This window comes from Hemitrygon akajei, chromosome 10 (genome assembly GCF_048418815.1).
Source record: "Hemitrygon akajei chromosome 10, sHemAka1.3, whole genome shotgun sequence".
Classification (NCBI taxonomy): Eukaryota; Metazoa; Chordata; class Chondrichthyes; order Myliobatiformes; family Dasyatidae; genus Hemitrygon; species Hemitrygon akajei.
This window is the reverse complement of record NC_133133.1, coordinates 145391911-145415408: the sequence shown is the minus strand read 5'-3', so window position 1 is coordinate 145415408 and position 23498 is coordinate 145391911. Positions and strand designations below refer to the sequence as shown.

At 37.8% G+C, this 23498-nt stretch overlaps 1 protein-coding gene across 20 annotated transcripts in view; it reads right to left on the bottom strand.

Moving 5' to 3' along the window:
- Nucleotides 1–23498, bottom strand: part of LOC140734771 (serine/threonine-protein kinase WNK1-like) — a 153704-nt gene that overhangs the window by 81496 nt on the left and 48710 nt on the right. For 19 of the 20 annotated variants that reach the window (XR_012100611.1, XR_012100612.1, XM_073059239.1 and 16 more), the window contains exons 5-8: nucleotides 7664–7752; nucleotides 6431–6650; nucleotides 5853–6192; nucleotides 877–1058 (exon numbers count right to left, since the gene is read on the bottom strand). Coding sequence is in view for 18 of the 20 variants with exons in the window: in XM_073059239.1 (XP_072915340.1) it covers nucleotides 877–1058; nucleotides 5853–6192; nucleotides 6431–6650; nucleotides 7664–7752 (831 nt within the window). In the remaining 2 variants the exon portion in view is untranslated. Of the gene's footprint in view, nucleotides 1–876; nucleotides 1059–5852; nucleotides 6193–6430; nucleotides 6651–7663; nucleotides 7753–14948; nucleotides 15225–23498 lie in introns of those variants that run through there. The other variant, XM_073059251.1, reaches the window with a different exon arrangement.

Below are 23498 nucleotides of genomic sequence, written 5' to 3'. Positions count from 1 at the left end.
CTAACAAATAAACAGTTCTATGCCCTGGTGGATTTTGGTCAGTTCTCTGATATCTTACTGTTTAAAGTTTTAAAATCAGCTTCATAATTATTACTTGAGTTATTTATGCAATAGAGTAGGTGACAAAAATCACTGGTGCCTTCGGTATTGGAAAAAAAGTTTCACCTTCAAAAAGAACACAGCAAGCATCAGTGAAAGAAATGAAATTCTACAATAAAAATGAAATCCTACAGAGGTGCTGCAGTAGCATAGCAGTTAGTGCAATGCTATTGCAACTCGGAGCAGTGAAGTCCGGAGTTTAATTCCAACGTTGTCTGCACGGAGTTTGCACATTCCTCCCTGTGAACACATGGGTTTCCTCAAGGTGCTGCAGTTTCCTCCCACATTCCCAAGTTAGTAGGTTAATTAGTCATTATAAATTATTCTGTGATTAGGCTAGAGTTAAATGGGTAGGTTGTTAGATGGTATGGCTCATTGGGCCAGAAGGGCCTGTTCCACGCTGTATCTCTAAATATAAATAAACAAATTTGACCTGCAAATGTTTTAAAAATTGCCAGATTCAACTTTCAAAATACTTAATGACATTTTGCAAACAGGTAAAGATGCCAATTACTGGAAGTAATTTTTAATTCAATACATTAACATGAATTCAAAATGACCACATACAAGTCAGAGCAGATGTTTACCTCTGGAACAATTAACTTATCTAATTAAAATTATATTCTGAAATTAGCTGTCATAATTTAATAAAGAAAAATTGATCAAGATTTCCAAATGTGTGACAAAAATTTAATTCTTTAAAATCCTCAAGAATGCTTCCTGATTTTAGTTTCAGAGATTTATAAATCTTGTTTACAAAGGGGCCAAGATACTTACACCGGTGGACTGTTGATGGCCACCAAGCTGTTGCGATGCTGCCTGGACGGTTGAAAGACTGTAACATGGGGGTTGGCTGGATGAAATGTGCTGTTCTTGAGTTGAACCATAGGAAGCTGCTTGACTAAGATGGGAATCTGAAAACCCAGAAGAACTCTGGCCACTGTCAAAAATGCCATCAGCTAAACAAAACAAAATTCATAAAGTGTTATTTTATAGGGAGAAAATCAGTCCTTACATAGAAATATAGACATAGAAAACCTACAGCACAATACAGGCCCTTCAGCCCACAAAGTTGTGCCGAACATGTCCCTACCTTAGAAATTACTATGCTTACCCACAGTCCTCTAGTTTTCTAAGCTCCATGTACCTATCCAAAAGTCTCTTAAAAGACCCTATCATATCCGCCTCCACCACCGTTGCCGGCAGCCCATTCCACGCCCTCACCACTCTCGGAGTAAAAAACTTACCCCTGACATCTCCTCTGTACTTACTCCCCGGCACCTTAAACCTGTGCCCTCTTGGCAACCATTTCAGCCCTGGGAAAAAGCCTCTAAATATCTACATCTTTAGTTTAATAAAATCGCCTTAGCCTATTTATATGCACTGTTAACCGATGAAATTAACCACTGATTCATAACCCAGCTTTGATAACAAGTTTCTGATTCATTCCCTGAATACAAAAGCAAAACTTTAATTATGTTTATGATTTTAAAGTTCAAGTAATCTGTGCATCAGGTAAGTATACTGATTTTCAGATTTTATATTCCATGGTACAGGATATAGGGCTTAAGAAACAACCCAATCCTTCTCAATTACTTGAAACAATGGACTTCAAATTTATTTAAAACACATTTAATTGTCACAGAATTGTAAGATGTTTAAATTCAAAAATCAATGAAATTATATAACGTCTACGAGATTCGATAGGGTAACAATGCAACAATTAACGCTACCACTTATACTGAAATTATTTTACCTAAGGAATGACTGAAACAAAGCCACCGATCAGGGCCTTGAGCATTTTCTGATTAAGGACAGAAGTTTGAATTAGCTGATCAAATAAGTAATCTAAGTTTCTTCAAAGCAACATAATTAAGGTAAATGAAGATGTAAAATTGGTGAGGAAGTAGCACTACTGATCAAAGAGAGGGTCACTGTAGCATTTAGAGAAAATATCCTGGAAGGTTCATGCAGTGAGGGAATATAGGTAGAGATCAAGAATAACAAAGATGCAATCACAATAATGGGGTTATACTACATATCTGTTACTGTATCCCCCACTAGCTATCCTCCCGATAGTTGGCTGGAGATAGAGGAACAGATATGTAGGCAGATTATGCTGGAAAGAGGCAAAAGCAACAGGGTATTTTGAGGGTGAGTTTCATTTCCACAATTTTGACTGGGACAACTTTACTGGGAGGCAGAATCCAAATTACAATCAAAATCAGGTTTATTATCACTGACATTTGTCATGGAATTCATTGTTTTATAGCAGCAGTAGAGTGCAGTAGATAAATTATACTACAAATGATAATAGAAAATATGTATTAAAAATAAATTAGTACAAAAAGAGAGTAAAATAATGAGATAGTGTTCATGGGTTCATTGTCCATTCAGAAATCTGATGACATAGGGAAAGAAGCTGTTCCACAAAACATTGAGCATGTGTCTTCTGTACCTCCTCTCTGATGGTAGTAATGAGAAGAGGGCTTATCTTGGGTGACAGGGGTCCTTAATGATGGCAGAATTTGTTTGCTGCATTCAGGATGGTTTCTTGACACTATACACAGATGATAAAAACAGGAAAGGATCATATTCGATCTTGTATTGGGAAATGAGCCTGACCAGGTAATGGCAGTTTCAACAAGCAGCAAGCTGATATGTATTTTTTTCAGTTAGTTATAGGTAAGAGTAAAATGAGTATCATGGGGGGTGCTAAATTGGAGGAAAGCTAGTAACAATAATATTGGGCAAAAGATGGGAAGAGTATACTATGAATAGCTGTTATTGTGCAAGTCTACCTGTGACACATGGGGGTCATTCAAAGGCCAACTGATCAGAATCTAAGACCAACATGTTCCTGTGAGTAAGACAAGAATTGCAAGGTTAAGAAACTTGGATGATGAGAAAGAGTGAATTTAGTCAATTGTTCATATACAATGTATTTGCAGCACAACTATAGATTGACATGTATGATGTGGACATTACTGAATCATGGCTGAAAGATTATATTTGGGAGCTTATCATCCAAGGACATACATTCTATCAAAAGGACAGGCAGGTAAGCAGAGGAGGTGGGCTGGCTCTACTGGTAAAATATAAAAACAAATCATTAGAAAGAGGTGACACAGGATCGAAAGGTGTAGAATCATTGTGGATAGAGCTAAAAAGCTACAAAGGTAAAAAGACCCTGAAGGGACTTATATACATGCCTCCAAACCATAGCAAAGATGTGGACTACAAATTACAACGGGAGATAGAAAAGGCATGCAAAAAGGACAATGTTACAATGGTCATGGGGAATTTCAATATGCAAGTAGATTGGGAAAATCAGGTTGGAGCTGGATCCCAAGAGAACTGGTAGAATGTATACTAGATGGCTATTAGAGCAGCTTGTGGTTGAGCCCACTAACGGAAGGGCAGTCTGGATTGGATGTTGTGTTACAGTGGAGTAAAGGAAATTACAGAGCCTGGAGAGAACAGCTGGCCAAAATTGATTGGAAGGAAACACTAGCAGATATGAAGGCAGAGCAGCAATGGCTGGAGTTTCACAGAGCAATTCGGAAGGCGCGGGATACAAACATCCCAAGGAAGTATTCTAAAGGCAGGATGATGCAGCTGTGGCTGACAAGAGAAATTAAAGCCAATATAAAAGCCAAAGAGGTCATACAATAGGGAAAATATTTGTGGGAAGTTAGAGTAATTAGGAAACTTTTAAAAACCAACAGATGACAAAAAAAAGCCATCAAGAAAAAGATGGAATTCAAAGGCAAGCCAATAATATTCAAGAGCATACCAAAAGTTTCTTCAGATATACAAGTGTAAAAGGGAGGCGAGAACAGATACTGGACAACTGAAAAATGATGCTGGAGTGGTAGTAGTGGAGTACAAGGAAATGGCAGATGAATTGAATAAGTATTTTGCATCAGTTTTCACTGTGGAAGACACTAGTGGTATGCCAGAAGTCTGTGACAAAAGTGAGTGAAGTTGCCAGGAAAGGTGCGCAGGAAACTGAAAAGTCTGAAGGTAGATAAATCACCGAGATTAGATGATCAACACCCCAGAATTCTGAAAGAGCTGGCTAAAGAGATGGTGAAGGCATTAGTAAGGATCTTTCAAGAATCAATTGATTCTGGCATAGTGTTGTTCCATTCTTCAAGGAGGGAGAGAGATAGAAGAAAGGAAATTATAGGCCATTAGTCAGACCTCAGTGGTGGAAAGATGTTGGAGTCAATTGTTAAGGATGTAGTTTCAAGGTACTTGGAGGCACATGATAAAATAGTCCGATGTCAGCATGACTTCAAGAAAATCTTGCCTGACCAATCTGTTGGAATTTTTTTTGAAGAAATGACAAGCAAGATAGACAAAGGAGAATCGGTAGATGTTGTGTACTTGGATTTTCAGAAGGCCTTGACAAGGTGCCACACCTGAGGTTGCTTAACAAGTTAAGAGCCCACGATATTACAGGAAGGATACTAACATGGATAGAGCTTTGGCTGATTGGCAGGAGGCAAAGGGTGGAAATAAAGGGTGCCTTTCTGTTTGGCTGCTGGTGACTAGTGGTGTTCCACAGTTGTCTGTGTTGGAACCGTTTCTTTTTATGTCATCTCTCAATGATTAGGATAATGGAATTGATGGCTCTGTGGCCAAGTTTTATAATGCACAGTGGGTGTGTTTATTTCTGAAGCATGGGGAGAAAATTTGGGGTAAACCAGTCCTTAAGAGTACACTTGAGGACATGTTCATAGAATGCTTTGAGGACATCCCAAGAAACTGTACTGTGGACCTTAAAGGAAACAGACTATTTCAGATCTGGCCTTTATAATGACCAGGAAGTAAGTAATGATTTCCTAGCACAGTATCCTTTCGCAAAGAAGGATAAAACATAAAATTTTGCATTCCGTTTAAGAGTAACAAACTTGGCTCTGAAACTAAAGACTTAAAAGTAAATGCAACAAGCTTTTTCCACTGAGGTTTTGTGAGACTAGAATGAGAGGTCATGGGTTGATGGTGAAAGGTGAAATGTTTAAGAGGAACACGAAGGGGAATTTCTTTATTCAGAGGGGTGACAAGAGTGTGGAGAACATATGCAGGTGGAAGTGGTATGCAAGTTCAATTTCAACATTTAAATTTGGTTAAGTACATGGATGGGAGAGGTATGGAAGGCTATAGTCCAGGTGTGGTTGATACAACTAGGCAGAATAATATTTCAGCACAGACTAAATGGGCTGAAATGCCAGCTTCTGTGCTGTAGTGCTCTACAACTTTTTGTTTTGTTTTTTTTTTAAACCTAGTTAATATTGCTTAATTTAACTTCAACAGTTTTAGCTGTTCAGTATACTTCCGTCCGCAATTTGAAATGTTGTTCTTAATTTATTCTTTCAGCAAAATTGCATATCCCAAACTTGTAATGTTTACACTCGATAGAATTTGCATATATAAAAATATGCTGTGTTACCATTACTTGAGCTAATATCTCAGATAATCTTGCCAGACACTCAATATAAAGACTGTCTCCCAATATTATTTTACTTTTCACCTATCTGTTTTTCACTATTTCAACTGGCTGCTTTAACTTTACTAGATAACTAAAATCCAATGCAATTTTCTGCAAATGAAAAGGTACATCTTTGCCCTATACATTACGTAAATTATTTTATTAAATTCAGAAATGCAAGGCAGATTTTTCAACAATGAATTTCAAGTCCTGCACATCACCTTTTTCACTACTTTTATCAATAGAAGCAACGTACATATAACAGAGTTACCAGCTGGCTGGTATTGAAGACGATGTTGATCTGCTTCAGGCTCCTCAGGTTCAACTTGAGTTGGTGGTGTTACAGTAAGGGAAGAAGAGACTGCTGTGGCAGATAACTGGGATGGATGCCCTCCTCCAGTTTGAGTGACACTAGCACCTTGTTGAGCTTTTGGGTGCTGCAGTTGATCATGTTTCTTCTGCTGTTCTTTTAGCTTTTTCCGTTTTTCCCTGACCAACTGGAGCTGTTCACGCTTTCGTTTGATTAGTGATACACGATCCTTGATAGCTTTTGCCATTGTTTTGTGATCTCCCTCAGATACAAATCCAGATTCCACCTGAATAAAGAACTGCATTTTAAAAACCAACAAATGCCAAAGTATTGTGAACACACAAAAAAAAAGATTGGACCAAAAGCAAAACTGTAAAACATTTTTCATATTATTATGTCAAGGATAAACAATTAATTTTACTCTGTCAATGCACTATTAAATACATCACAGTTTCTGAAGTTACAATTTCATTTGGGGTTGAAGAATTAGGACCCAATAAATTTTTAAGAATTCAATAATCTACCATTTCTTGTGCCACATCCTCTGGAACATCTCTTTCCAAGTCAAATGAGAATTCTATGGCTTCATTATCCTTATATTTTCCTTTAAGCTTCTTGATATCCTCAATTCTCAGCCAAAGCTTAATTGCAAGTTTCTCTCCATCATCTTCTTCTGCCAACTCTACACGAACACCAGTATCTTCCTGAAAGAAAGCATGACTCAGAAGGTCCTTAATTGCATACCTAGAAACAACATGAAAAAAAGTATGAATGATAATAGTGGTTCTTAAGCTAACTAATGCCCATGAGAATATAAAATATTTCCTCACTTCAAACAGTCAATCAACTTCAAAAGAAACTGACAATCAGGCACAGGGAAATGTTAAGTAAGCTTCCTCTAGTGACTTACTTGCAACTTCAAATAATTTACTACATCTTTTATCATTTCCCATTTCAATGACCCCATGTGCTCTGAAATGAAACTGCGAAGTTGCAACAAATTATGGACAATTACATCAACCAGATCACAACTCAATGCACTGAAGCTGCCTACAGCTCTCTTCCTACATGACAGCTGGGGGCAGAGACAAGGGAAAACTTCATTCTCAGCAGACAAGAATAGATCAGAATTCAAGTCTTTCTGGTCAAATGTTCGGGTCTAACTTTCAAACTTTTCTTACTTTAAATGCACTTGTATACAGCATGTTTTCTTTGACTCAGTGAAGACAAAATTAAATGAGACAGCAATGTATTGCTTAAGTGCCAAAAGACTACACTTTCTCCTGTTTTCACCATCCAGTGTCTATAGTGCAACTAAGTTTTAATTAGAGCAATTAATCTTCTGGTTCTCATACTTTTTTTTTGTTTCATCATAATATAGTTGCATCCAATACATCACCATAGCTACATCTTGAAATTTCCCAGAATACTCCAGACTGCAAATTTATGCTGATGGACATATAATAACATATATCATACTGTATAATACTTGGCCCATCAGAATCCCCAACAATAGGGAGGCAAACAAATTCCACATATATACAAATTGAAATCTGGAAAAAAAACCAGAGTTTCTAGCATGACTCAAAAATAACCCAGATTTGTGACTTCATAACAATACAATTAGAAAATATTACCCAGAAACACTAACTTATACAAAAGCACAACTTCATAACATATACAAAAGGTGCAAGCTTTGTAGAATTCGGCTTTAGTATCCCATAGGCATCTATTATAGCAACTGTCAAGACATTCACCGTTCATCTTTGTTCTGGCGGATACATCCTTCAATTATTTCTTTAACCTCAGGGATTGCTACTTTGTCAAAACTGGCCGGCTTCACTCCCTAAGAGATGAAGGAAAAACATATATATTAAAACCAAAGATTACAAACTAAAAAGCATTTTTAAATACAGAAATCAAGTCAGGTCCAAAACTAAAATATGCATTAACCTTTGGATGTAAATTTGATTTAATCCAAAATAATAATAGAAAGCAGACCTTACCCTAGTATATACTTACAGAAATTTTTTGCTCAGAAAATGACTGGATGCTCTTCTGAATAATTAGAGAAAAAGTTGTCCACACTGACCAAGACCCCATTTTCCCACATTTGGCCCATATTTCTCCAATCTCTTAAGGATATACCTACCCAAATGCTTTTTAAACACTGAAATCTGTCTCTACTTGATCTTTTGTTTGTTACATATACTCTCCACCTTGTAAAAAAAAAGTCTACCTCAAATCTCTGCCCCTCACCTTAACCATCTCCATTAGTTTTTGACTCACCTACCCTTAGAAAAAGATTGACACTCATAATTTTATATGTATCTTTAAGGACATCCCATACCCTCCTGTATAATCCCACCCTATCTAATCTCTCCTTGTAACTAAAGCCCTCCATTCCAGGCAACACCTTGATGAATTTCTTTTTTCATTTCTTCTAATGTTACCACATTCTTTCTATAATGTAGTGACCAGAAATGCATGCAATATTCCAAGTATGGCCTAACGAATATCTTATGCAGCTGCAACATGATGTTACAATTCTTACACTGTCTGCCTCAGCTAATGAAAGCAAGCATATTAACATCTTTATCACCACACTAGGGATCTATGAAATTACACCACAAGGTCCCTTCCATTTACTTTGCTTGTTCCACTAGTATTAGACAACTTTAGATGAATTAATTTCATTCCTCATCTTCATTAAGTTCTATTTGCCACTATTCAACTTCCCAGCTGATCCATATCCTTCTGTATCCTTAGGCAACCTTCCTTGACAACTATAATTCCACCAATTTCTATGTCAATAAACTTAGTTCTCAGATCACAGTGATTCTTATCCAGGTAATTTAAATATGACAAAAAAAACTAAGGTCTCGGCACCAATCCTCGTGATACACCACTGGTTTTTGACCACCAGCCAGAAAGCAACCCTCCAAACACTGCTTCCTATCACCAAGTCAATTTCATCTACCTTGGAACCCATGTTCCCTATTTTTCTGGACCAGCCAACAGTGGAGGACTTTGTCAAAAGTCTTGCTAATTTCTATGTATACCATGTCTGTATACTTATCTCTGTCAATTTTCTCAGTAACCTTGTCAGCATTGTAAAGGGAACACTGGAAATGCATCATAAGGGTAGATAATGATTATTGCAATATCCCTATCAAATGTATAAGAATAAGCAAAGCTTTTAATAACCAGTTAAATCGTTATTGACAAACTACAATTGACTGATAAAGTAAGTGAACACTTGAAGCACAGATAACCACAATGGAAAACAATTTCCACTAGACAAACTAATGCATGTTATAGACTTAGAGATGAGGCTGAACCCATTTAAAACCAAAAACTAGCTGGAGAAGCTTATCATCATCAAAGTAGGTAAGACAACTAGGCTCTCCATTCACTCTACTTGGTTCAAGTGGCTAACTATTTGGAGAACTTCCCCGATAAGCATGTAACCACTATGTAAACAAGTTTCTAAACACACAGGTACTAATCAGGTACAAAGCAATCAAATTTGTTAAGGACTGGATACACCCAAATTATCAGTCCTTCAAGAATTCACCACACATATCCAGGAATACTGGCTTATTAATTTCTTCAAAATGTCTGATAAAGGTGATAATATCTGATATACTGTAAATTATTAGTCAAAAGAGATTAAAAAGTATGCGTATTCAAGAACAAGTCAAATAAAGCAAACTGAAGCAGTTGAAATTGGCAGGATTGGCTAACATAGACCCCAATAATATACAGACATAATTTCTGTCTTCCCCCCCACCCCCATAAAGCAATAGGCAGCTAAAGACAAGTCAAAGCCGGTGCAAACAACAGATAAAAAATCCTTTAGTACCATCTCTGGTGATGCTCCATACACTATCAGTTTCACATTGTTTGGAAATCCAATGATTGGCATCTGGCTCACCAGGTGCTGCATTGTCACTTTAAACTTAACAGGAGTTTTAATGAAATCTTACTCTGAACAGCCCACAATTGTTTGCAATGCAAGGAACATCTTTTACTAAAAAAAAAGCCGATCAGTTGAGGGGTCACTTCATTATCCTATATTTCACGTTTCATGGCCATTTTTGATTTTTTTTTTACCCTATTTTTTCTTAGATGTAAGCACAGGAGAAGACACAGATTCTCTCCTTTTTTCTCCACTTATGTTGATGGAGATGGACCGATCTTCCACATCGCCTAAAACTCATTCTACTTCTCTAGGCACCAATCCACACAACTGTGCAAGATGCAATATGTTTTTTTTTAAACCTTGTCATATCTCATAATCAAGGCATCCAAACATTCTTTCCAAGTGCAGTGATTCAGTAACACTTTTTCCAAATGTACTGCACTCATCATTCACTTTGTGTTCTCTACATTGCTGAAAGACAGACTGTATAGCTGCTTTGCAGAACATCTCCATTCAGACCACACGAGCCAAGATATCTGTACATTTAATTCTCCATCCCAACTCTGATCTCTGGACATTAGCCTCTTCCATTACACCAACACAACATCTGGTCTTTACCCAAGATGGTCTGTTGCTAAGTCATCAATCTCTTAGATTAACTCTGCTCTCTCTTCCAATGTCATTTGTCCTGCTCTACATTTCCACCATTCTCTTATTTCACATTTTCACTAATTGCTATGTTCTGTACCCAATTATTCCAGCAAATTTTCCTCAACTCTTATTCTCATTCATCTCTATTTACATCTCCTCTCGTTAACAAGTTTTCATTATTCTTTCACAACTGGTATCAACGCCAACTGTTCTTTAATTTTGCTTGGTCTTCCACCTACTACAGATATTCCTTCCTCTGCAACTTGAAACATCTATATTATCCAACTACTCTTCTTTCAGATTAAATGCTATTGAATTCCAACATTAACATTAAGCTCATAATTATAGTCAACATGGCTTAAGAATGCAATGGAATAGCTTCACCTTTGCAACACACCATTCAAGCAGTTTATCATTAAAGATAGAGAAGTTTCTTCCTTTATTTTAAAACAAGCTTCCAAGCAACTTCTTCTCATCTATTAACATACAACTTAATAACTTACCTTTTTTAAGCCAAACACCCTTGTTAAGAAATGCTATTCCAACACTTCTTCCCTGGCAGCCATGATTTTGCAAGATTTTTCATGATCTTTCAAAAATATCTTTGGGGAAAAATAAATCAATAATGCTGTAAAGCAGCAGCAAGCCTAAGTTCAAGACCTGCTGAGGTCATGTTTGTGCTCATATTAGAACTGGGCTAAAATCCATTTTCTAATATTTCATTTTAAATTGATTATTTCAATATTCTTGAAACTAAAACTTTTTTTCTTAGATGATTGGTATATTGAAAGGAGAAATGATGTCAGAATCCTGGTTCATTGATCAATCCAAATGTACCTCCAAAATTCAGAGAAAATGCGATACACATTCAAGTTAGTTTATTTGCTTTTTTGATTTAAGAAACATTGCTTGTGAAAAATTGTTTACTTTTTATTTATTATGAAATATTATATTGAAGGATGAAATGTATAACCTAGTATGGGAAATAAATGGTGTTACAGGCAACCCTAATGTCCTTGCCACTTAATCCTGCTTCACCCAGAAACTACAATGGCACCTTAATTTTATTTGGTGCATGTATATACTTTGAATATAATGAACTCCTTGAAGTTAATTCACAGAAATCCATTCAGTATTGAAATTATTTGTGCTTAAGTTGAAAACAATTCTTTCTTTTAAATCAATAATCTACTCTTACGACTTGGAAGTTGAGAAACTAGATGTTAACTAGGAAGAAGCAACGGAAATTTTTTTGTTGCATCTATCATTGTTTCAATCAAAGATGCTGGTTTGTCTGTTTAACTAAAGTTTCCCTTGTTTCAGAAATACCTCTGTTGCCAGAGGAGATTGAAACAAAGCACAACTATGAAATGTTTCAAGAGGCTGGAAAGGCATGCATTAATTTCAGCCTTCCAGTCAACCTTGACTCACTGCAACTTGCCTATCACCAAAACAGACCTACAGCAGATGCCATCTCTCTGACTCTATACACATCTCTGGAGCATCTAGATGACAAAGACTATTATTTATTGACTACAGCTGTCTTCAATACTATAATTCAAGCAAACTAACTTCCAAACTCCTAAACAAGGACTCAACAATTCCCTTTGTAATTGAATCCTCAACTTTCACACCAACAGACCACAATCAGTAAGGACAGGCAGCAACTACCATTATTATTTTCAACACTAGCACCACACAAGGCTGCATTCTCTGCCCACTACTCTATTTCTCATACACTCATGACTGCATGGCCAAACTGCTCTAACTCCATTCATGTTTGCAGATGATACCACCATAGTAGGCCATATCTCAAATAATGTTGATTTAAAGGAGGGAGATATAGAGCAGAGTGACATGGTGTCATGACAACAACCACTTCAGGTAAGGTGCTGGGGCTGAGGTCAAGAGGATTGAGAACTTCAAGTTCCTAAGATTGAAGATCACCAATAGCCTACCCTGGTCCAACTACACTGAAAGCAGTGTCATGAAAGCTCACCAGCACCTCCAAGGAGGCTAAAAAATGAGGCACGTCCCCCTTTGACCCTGACCAATTCTTTAACCTGTGCTATGCAGCATAAAAAACATTTTATCCAAAAGCTGCACAACTTTCTATGGCAACTATGCCGCCCATGAGTGCAACAAACTGCAGAAGATTGTGGACACAGCTCAGCACATCACAAAAACCAGCTCTGCCTACATGTAGACATGGACTGTCTACATTTCTTTGCCTCAGTATCATCAAAAACCCCACCCACCACAGACATTCTCATTTCCTCACCCCTCCCACTGAGCAAAAGATGTAAATGCCTGAAAGCACATACCACCAGCCTCAAGGACAGCTTCTACCCCAGTCTTGCAAGACCACTGAATGGTTCCCTTGTGTGATATGATGACTTCTTGACCTCACAAGCAACCGTGTTGTGACCTTGCACCTTTGTGACTACCTACACTGCACTTTGTGCTGTAACACTACTCTGCTGTTATTGTTTTACTTTGTTCTACCTCAATGCACTGTTGTAATGTATTGATGTATATGGACGGTATGCAAGACAAGTTTTTCCACTGCACTTTGGTACGTGTTAGAATAATGAAGCAATTTATCAAGCTGCTGTACTGGTATCATTAATAGGAAAGGATAATAACAGCACGTCAAGTTTACATGGACATTTAGAAATATGGACAAAAAGTTTGTATATACTAATGAAAATTTAAAGCATTGACTGCTCTGAAATATTTTTACAGTAATGCATACCGCAATATCCAATGGCAGTTCTTAAAAATAAATATATTTTTATATATTGAAAATACCCATTTGAACTCACGCTTTGTGAGAACTATGATTATCAGTTTAAACTATGATGGAAGGAGGTATGCCTAAGGGTGTAAACACATCTCTTAGAAAAAAGCACCTTTACTTGTTTCATACCTTAAGCAAAGAATTTCCAACACTGCGAAACAGTCCCTGAAGTTCCAACTGCTCTTACTGTCTAAAATTCATCTTTACATGCCATTTGAAATGAACTGATGCAAAAACTTTTCATGTTATTAATTCAATTAAAAACTAATGAAAAATCAACTAATCAAATTTTTTAAAAGAAGGGGGTGTTTCTAATCACTTTGATATCAACATTTGATTTATCAAATAGTAAATACTAAAAATTGTCTTGGATGTCATCAACATGGTATTTATTACCCATCCTAGTTGACAAAATAGTATTGCAAGTCAACATTAGGTAGGGAGTCAATTCATATACAGAAAATTCAGCAGAGGAGGAAAGTTTTTAAAACCAAAGTACCTACAAGCCCAAGGTTAAAAAAAACAGAACTCATTTTAGGGAAATTTTACTGAAGCATTTGACAATGTCCTTTTGAAAACTTCAGAGATTGTGGGACTTGAACCTAATTTTAACTTGATGTTGCACACATCACGGTATTCTATTTTTAAACCAATCTCTCTCGGAAAACAAGTTTAGGAGTCTCTGTACTAGGACATGAGAAAATTAGTTGGATTTTGACAATAATCCAGAATAGTGCCATATATATTGATTGGCAATTTCTGAGCAGACAAGAACAAGGTTAATAAATTCAATTTTGTAGCCTGCAATGGCAAGATTTGTACTTGCTATTTCAGGGAAAAAAATATAAATGATGCTATCATATTCTAAACAGTCACATTTGGTAAGTTTTTTTAAAAAAGAAAACTGTGCAAAACAAGGGCCCTTACAAACAGTGGAAAAATAAAATTAATCCAATGAGTCTGCTCTATCTCCAATTCCAAGTTATTACCAAAAAAGCAATAGTTTATTTGAGGTAAAACAATGAAAGATCTAAATACTCAGAAACAAACCAAAGCAGGAATTAAGTGGATCTACAAATTAAACACAACATTCTGGATTAATTTTTTAGTAAATTTTTTAGTAAATTTTGGTTTGACCAATGGAATAACTGTTTTCTGAATTAAACAATTTTAACTAAAACCTGCCAGTGGTTTTACTCTTCTAAGATTGCAGAACTCTTTAAAACAGCAAATCTTTAAAAACATATTCTTCTGTAACAAGATATTAAATTTGCAAATGTGCAAAACTAGCATATTGCAATCATTGCATACTCAAGTGCAAATAAATCTCTGCTACTTAATCAAATGGCACCATTATGCACTTTCTAAAAATGTTTGAAGGACAAGTCTGTTAAATCTGAATCTGGAGCTTGTTTTCAAAAAAATTACTACAATGGAGGAAAATGGTTGAAAAGATAATTGTGTGTTACTGACTCATTAAAAGAAGATGGTTTATAAACAAGTGTTCACAGTTTCCAAAAATGTCACGTTGATAGAAGCATTTGAGAATAATTATGATACAACCATTTGACCTAAAACTATAGCACAACAACAAAGGTTTATGTTTAAGGGTTTTAACAAGGAGGATTAAAGCCAGTATTAAATCAAAAATATTATTTTTACTTACCTCATTTACATGGGCATAGTCATTTTGATGGGAACAGCAACAACAATGGGAGTTGATTATAAAAAACACTGGGGATCGTTCTCTATTCTCAGAATCCATCTGAGAATTTCCAATAAAGTCTAAATAATCAAACAAGGCATTTTGAAAACTGACTGCAGAAAAGCAGTATCTGGCAGTACGTGGATGCCTTGATTCCACATTTATTTTAGTCAAATCTTGTATGCCAGTTCTTCACACCAGCCAGAGACAACTTAACACTGAATGTCTACCTCCTCACACTTGCAGCGGCAAGCAGAATAAATTCCACTGCTCACCCAACTAAATGACTTTACAACTCCTTTAAGGTTAGTCATATGACCAAATGGTATTAGCATGTCAAGTGCATAACACCTTTAGGCCAAATTTAACCCTGAGTCACAAAGTCTTTCAACTTTTCACAAGGATATCAGCTAAAAAGTTCCCTGAAATGCATCCTGTTTTTATTTCTAAGAGTCAGCAGGGAGATGATAACCTGTTATAATTTCTACTAAGAGTGAAAATAATGCTCAGGGGAAAAAAGGGTAATTAAAAATCACTTCATTTTGAACAACAATCAAATTTATTTTCTCTTATTCTTTAAAGGTTGCTATTCTGTTTAATCCTAAATTACCCCTGGCAGATAGAATGCTCCTTGACTTGTGAACATGTAAAAGTTCTATTCCAATTCCATGACTCTTTGGTACAGATCTTGAATTATGAAACTTTTTACACCCTAAAAAACAAGAATGCAACATCCGACATGACATCTGCAACTCCGACCAACTTCTATAGAGTATCATGGAGAGTATATTGACTGGCTGCATCACAGCCTGGTATGGAAACACCAATGCCCTTGAACAGAAAATCCTACAAAAAGTAGTGGCTACAACCTAGTCTATCACGGGTAAAGCCCTCCACACCATTGAGCACATCTACATGAAGAGTTGTCGCAGAAAATCATCATCAGGGACCTCCACCACCCAGGACATACTCTCTTCTCACTGGACTCACACCACCAGGTTCAGGAACAATCATTACCCCTCAACCATAAAGCTCCTGAACCAGAGGAGCTAGCTTCATTCAACCTCATTTGCCTCAGCACTGAACTGTTCCCACAACCTATGGACTCGCTTTCAAAAACTGCATCTCATGTTCTTGATATTTATTGCTTGTTATTATTATTTCCTATTTTCTTCTTAACTTTTATATTTGCAGTGTGTTGTCTTTTGTACACTGGTTGTCCACCCTGCTGGTGCCATCTTTCATTGATTCTATTGTGATTATTGGACTTATTGAGTATACCTGCAAGAAAATGAACTCCGGGATGTATATGGTAACATATATGTCCACTAAATTTTTTGTAATCAAAGAATCACTGTGTTTAAAAAATGAATAACAGATACACTGGATAAAAATGTGAAATAAAATTTCATGTGTCAAATTCTATGAACGGAATGGAATTTAAAAATTCTTGCCTCTGTTCCAACTTTGAAGCTTAACAGTATCAACAGCTTACATACATGTTCTTAATGTATGTTAACATTCCAGAGGCAACATAGCATGCTCACAACACTCAGCAGGAAAAACACTGAACACAAAAAAAGCCTTAAAAAATGCACATATATAGGGAATGATGAATAGTTATGTGTCCCTTTATTATTTGTTATGTGCTCACCAGCATTTCAAAAAAATGGTTGCAGAGCTTCTGCATTTAACATCAAACTATTAGTATCAACAGGTCAGACAGTTTCTATGGAGAGGAATAAAGTGTCAACATTTTGGGCTGAGACCCTTTATCAGGACTGTTCTTTATGTTTGTTGTTATACCTATTTAGTTTCAAACCTGCAGAAACTGGAAATGTGTTCAAAATATACTTTTATCATTTATGCAGTGAAGCTATAAGACTTCATTTAAAAATTGTATTACATTAATACTAATTTAAGCCAATAATCTGTTGTAATACTAATGTGCATATTTTATAGGCATGAAGAACTGCACATGCTATTGGATTCGTATATTTCCTGTGCTGACAATGAAATACTAATCACGTCCACATTAAAAGGACCAAGTATTTTTGGTGATGACTGGCTGTGAATTTGAACAGTGTACAATGGTTGCACAGCAAACACCCATACTGAACAGGCATCTGGGAAAGCGAATAGAACTAAACAGGATGCCCTCATTTTAATTGAATTGAGTTTATTTCTTACATCCTTCATATACATGAATAAAAATCTTTACATTACGCTTCCGTCTAAATGTGTAATGTGAAATTTACAGTAATTCATAATAGTACATACAACAGGTCAGTCAATATAACATAGATATACAAATGTATCAGCATGAATTACCGGTAATCAGTCTGATGGCCTGGTGGAAGAAGCTGTCCTGGAGCTTGTTGGTCCCGGCTCTTATGCTGTGGTACCATTCCCCAGATTGTAGCAGCTGGAACAGTTTGTGGTTGGGAGGACTCAGGTCCCCAATGATCCTACTGTCCCTTTTTATACACCTGTCTTTGTAAAATGTCCTCAATAATGGGAATGTCACATCTACAGATGCTCTGGGCTGTCTGCATCATTCTGCAGAGTCCTGTGATTGAAGGAAGTATAGTTCCCATACCAAGCAGTGATGCAGCTGGTCAGGATGCTCTCAATTGTGCCCCTGTAGGAAGTTCTTGGGATTTGGGTGCCCATACCAAACTTCTTCAACCATCTGAGGTGAAATGTTCTTCAAACATTTTGGTGATTTTGTTTTTTTAAAAAAAAACAGGCCATCATATAGATGCAAGCTACTTCTTACATTAGACAATAGACAATAGGTGCAGAAGTAGGCCATTTGGCCCTTCGAGCCTGCACCGCCATTCTGAGATCATGGCTGATCATCTACTATCAATACCCGGTTACTGCCTTGTCCCCATATCCCTTGATTCCCCAATCCATAAGATACCTATCTAGCTCCTTCTTGAAAGCATCCAGAGAATTGGCCTCCACTGCCTTCTGAGGCAGTGCATTCCACACCCCCACAACTCTCTGGGAGAAGAAGTTTTTCCTTAACTCTGTCCTAAATGACCTACCCCTTATTCTTAAACCATGCCCTCTGGTACTGAACTCTCCCAGCATCTGGAACATATTTCCTGCCTCTATCTTGTCCAATCCCTTAATAATCTTATATGTTACAATCAGATCCCCTCTCAATCTCCTTAATTCCAGCGTGTACAAGCCCAGTCTCTCTAACCTCTGCGTAAGACAGTCCGGACATCCCACGAATTAACCTTGTGAATCTATGCTGCACTTCCTCTACAGCCAGGATGTCCTTCCTTAACCCTGGAGACCAAAACTGTACACAATACTCCAGGTGTGGTCTCACCAGGGCCCTCTACAAAAGCAAAAGGATTTCCTTGCTCTTGTACTCAATTCCCTTTGTAATAAAGGCCAACATTCCATTAGCCTTCTTCACTGCCTGCTGCACTTGCTCATTCACCTTCAGTGACAGATGAACAAGGACTCCTAGATCTCTTTGTATTTCTCCCTTACCTAACTCTACACCGTTCAGATAATAATCTACCTTGCTGTTCTTACTCCCAAAGTGGATAACCTCACACTTATTCACATTAAACGTCATCTGCCAAGTATCTGCCCACTCACCCAGCCTATCCAAGTCACCCTGAATTCTCCTAACATCCTCATGACATGTCACACTGCCACCCAGCTTAGTATCATCAGCAAACTTGCTGATGTTATTCTCAATGCCTTCATCTAAATCGTTGATGTAAATCGTAAACAGCTGTGGTCCCAATACCGAGCCCTGTGGCACCCCACTAGTCACCACCTGCCACTCCGAGAAACACCCATTCACCGCTACCCTTTGCTTTCTGTCTGCCAACCAGTTTTCTATCCATGTCAATATCTTCCCCCCAATACCATGAGCTCTGATTTTACCCACCAATCTCCTATGTGGGACCTTATCAAATGCCTTCTGAAAATCAAGGTACACTACATCCACTGGATCTCCCTTGTCTAACTTCCTGGTTACACCCTCGAAAAACTCCAACAGATTAGTCAAGCATGATTTGCCCTTGGTAAATCCATGCTGGCTCAGCCCAATCCTATCACTGCTATCTAGATATGCCACTATTTCATCTTTAATAATGGACTCTAGCATCTTCCCCACTACTGATGTTAGGCTGACAGGACGATAGTTCTCTGTTTTCTCCCTCCCTCCTTTCTTAAAAAGTGGGATAACATTAGCCATTCTCCAATCCTCAGGAACTGATCCTGAATCTAAGGAACATTGGAAAATGATTACCAATGCAGCCACAATTTCCAGAGCCACCTCCTTTAGTACCCTAGGATGCAGACCATCTGGACCTGGGGATTTGTTAGCCTTCAGTCCCATCAATCCCATCACCGTTTCCTTCCTAATGTCAATCTGTTTCATTTCCTCTGTTACCCTATGCCCTTGGCCCATCCATACATCTGGGAGATTGCTTGTGTCTTCCCTAGTGAAGACAGATCTAAAGTACTTATTAAATTCTTCTGCCATTTCTCTGTTTCCCATAACAATTTCACCCAATTCATTCTTCAAGGGCCCAACATTGTTCTTAACTATCTTCTTTCTCTTCACATACCCAAAAAAGCTTTTGCTATCCTCCTTTATATTCCTGGCTAGCTTGCATTCGTACCTCATTTTTTCTCCACGTATGCCTTTTTAGTTAAGTTCTGTTGTTCCTTAAAAAATTCCCAATCATCTGTCTTCCCACTCACCTTAGCTCTGTCATACTTTTTTTTTAATGCTATGCAATCTCTGACTTCCTTTGTCAACCACTGTGGCCCCTTTGAATCCTTCCTTCTCCGGGGGATGAACTGATTTTGCACCTTGTGCATTATTCCCAAGAATACCTGCCATTGCTGTTCCACTGTCTTTTCTGCTAGAATATCCGTCCATTTAACTTTGGCCAGCTCCTCCCTCATGGCTCCATAGTCTCCTTTGTTCAACTGCAACACTGACACCTCCGATCTGCCCTTATCCTTCTCAAATTGCAGATAAAAACTTATATTATGGTCACTACCTCCTAATGGCTCCTTTACTTCAAGATCGCTTATCAAATCCTGTTCATTACACAACACTAAATCCAGAATACCCTTGTCCCTGGTCGGCTCTCGTACAAGCTATTCCAAGAATGCATCCCGTAGGCACTCTACAAACTCCCTATCCTGGGGTCCAGCACCAACCTGATTCTCCCAGTTCACCTGCATGTTGAAATCCCCCATAACTACTGCGACATTACCTTTGCCACATGCCAATGTTAACTCCCTATTCAACTTGCACCCAATATCCATGCTACTGTTTGGGGGCCTGTAGACAACACCCATTAGGGTCTTTTTGCCCTTACTGTTCCTCAGTTCTATCCACACAGACTCTACTTCTCCTGATCCTATGTCCCCCCTTGCAAAGGACTGAATCTCATTCCTCACCAACAGGGCCACCCCACCCCCTCTGCCCACATTTCTGTCCCTACGATAGCACGTATACCCTTGTACATTCATTTCCCAGGTCTGATCTCCCTGCAGCCATGTCTCCATTATCCCAACAACATCATAGTTACCCATTCGTACCTGAGCTTCAAGCTCATCTGCCTTATTTCTGACACTTAGTGTAAATATGATATGATAATGTTGCCCCAAATATCAGATGCACAGTTAATTATTCCCTTAATTTCACAGCTTATTGTAAGAAATCAATTATAATACATTCCAAGCAATGTCATCATTGACAAGAAAAATAAAACTTGGTTGAAAAGACTAAACCTCAATTCCAGTAGCCATAACCCAAATGGAAAAAGGCTGAATTGAATCTGCCTATAAAAATAATTTGGGACATTACAAAAATTACCCTAAACTGGTAACCCTTTTGAAAGCTAGTTATCAAGATGTTATCAAGTGATCAGTTCCCCATTTTCAAACACGCATGGAAGCCAAGTTTTGCACTATTTAACAAACAATTTGTGTTTTAACCATGGTCACCTTCACAAGTCAATTGTAAAGAAAAAACAGAGTAATGACACCATAATTTGTTATTCTAGCAGGCTATTTGGGAGGGAAAAAAACAAACTTATAACAGCATACATTTTCTCTAACCTTTTTTAAATTGTGTGATTTTTCACTTTATTACTGCGAAATGTTTCCTTGTGACACATTACTATACCCACCTGAAGCCATTTCTGGGAAAGTTAAAAAAAACTTGCATAAAACTGCTCCATTAAGACCAGTCATAAATTTTATAACCTAACAGTCTCCTCATACTTATACTAGCTTGGTACATATCTGCACTTGAACAATTGCCCATTTGAATTTAAAACCTCGGCTGAAAACAAAACCAACGACGAGATTAGTCATGAAAACCATAAAAAGCAATGTAATTAGTAACTGAATTTGTATTTAAGTCAGTAAGCACAAGACATATTTTTCTATATTGTATGGCAGTTTTTCCAGTACTTTTCCTGGACTCCACTGCACCTAATCAGCAAAGCTAAAAACAAAGGGTCAAATACTTTTAAATGTTAATTTTTAAAAATACATCATTTTATGCCAAAGAAAGCAATACAAAAAAGCCTGCTTTTCCTACCCAACTCTTTTCTCCTGTACAAAGGGATGTGACTGGGGACAGGAGAAGGTGGTGGTGGTGAAAGGCAAGTTGTCATGAGATACCACGAGCTCTACTGAGGAATCAAACACATTTCCTAAACCATGAAATTAAGCATCACGACTTAACATTCAGCACTGTGCAAAAGTCTTAGGAACATATACACAGCTAGGGTGCCTAAGACTTTGGCACATGACTGACAGCTGTATCCTGGGCTTCCTGTCAGATCAACAGCAGGTTGTAAGAGTGGGCTCCCTCACCTCCAACCCTCTGACGCTCAATACAGGAGACCCTCAGGGCTGCGTACTGAGTCCCCTCCCTTACTCCCTGTATACCCATGACTGTATCGCCACCCACAGCTCTAATCTGCTAATTATATTTGCCGTCAACACTACACTGATTGGCCTCATCTCAAACAATAATGAGGTGGCCTACAGGGAAGAAGTCATCTCTCTGACACAGTGGTGTCAAGAAAACAACCTCTCCCTCAATGTCGCAAAAAACAAAGGAGCTGGCTGTGGATACAGGAGGAATGGAGGTAAGCTAACCTCTAATGATATCAATGGATCTGGAGTTGAGAGGGTAAACAGCTTTAAGTTCCTCAGCATCCACATCACCAAGAATCTCACGTGGTCTATACACACCAGCTGTGTGGTGAAGGCAGCACTACAATACCCCTTTCACCTCAGATGGTAGAGGAAGTTTGGTAAGGGCCCCCAAATCCCAAGAACATTCTACAGGGACACAACTGAGAGCATCCTGACTGGCTGCATCACTGCCTGGTATGGGAACTGTATCTCCCTTCTTGTTAGTTGTATATTCATGGAGCCTTCCTTCAATAAAAGGCTTTTGGAATAGACAGCAGTACAGTCGGCCCTCCTTATCCGTGAGGGATTGGCTCCGGGACCCCTCACAGATACCAAAAAACGCGGATGCTCAAGTCCCTTATTTAACCTGTCTCTGTGCAGTGGTCTTTAGGACCCAGCGGAGTTCTGAATCTGCAGTGTTTCTGTTCACAAAAATAATCACAATCGCGACTGAAAATAAAATGGAAATAATAAAGCGATCGGAAAGAGGTAAAACGCCATCAGTCATTGGAAAAGTGTTAGGCTACAATCAGTCAATGATTGGAACAATTTTAAAGGATAAAGTGAGAAAGGCCCTACTCCCATGAAAGCTACAATTATTACTAAGCAACGCAGTGGTTTAATTATTGAAATACATATGTTTCTTAAGTGTTTTATAAGCCTAGAAAGGTATAATATATACTATATACGAAGACAAACGTTTGACTAACTGACGCTAAATAATACCGGATGTACCTGTTCCGACTTACTTAGTAAGAGAACTTATGGATTTTTTCAATCCTGATCCACGACAATCTATGCACATCCACCCATATACTTTAAATCATCTCTACATTACTTATAATACCTAATACAATGTAAATGCTATGTAAATAGTTGTTATACTGCATTGTTTAGGGAATAATGACAAGGGAAAAAAGTCTATACATGCTCAAGCAACAAGTGCTGGAAGAACACTTCCGGATTTTCCCGATTCGCGGTTGGTTGAATTCACGCATGCGGAACTCGCAGATAAGGAGGGCCGACTGTATTGAATATACCACTTCTCCTCCCCCACCCCTTTTATTCTGGCATCTTCCCTCTTCCTTTCCAGTTCTGAAGGGTCTGGGCCCAAAACGTCAACTGCTGTTCATTCCCATAGATGCTACAGGACCTGCTGAATTCCTTACAAATTTTGAAAATTAAAATACTGTTAACATTAGTGTACAGCTTTGATAAATAAAATATTTCACAAATCAATTGTGATGGATAAGAAATATACGCAAGTCAATCTTTTAATGTATTGTACAGAGCTGAATACTT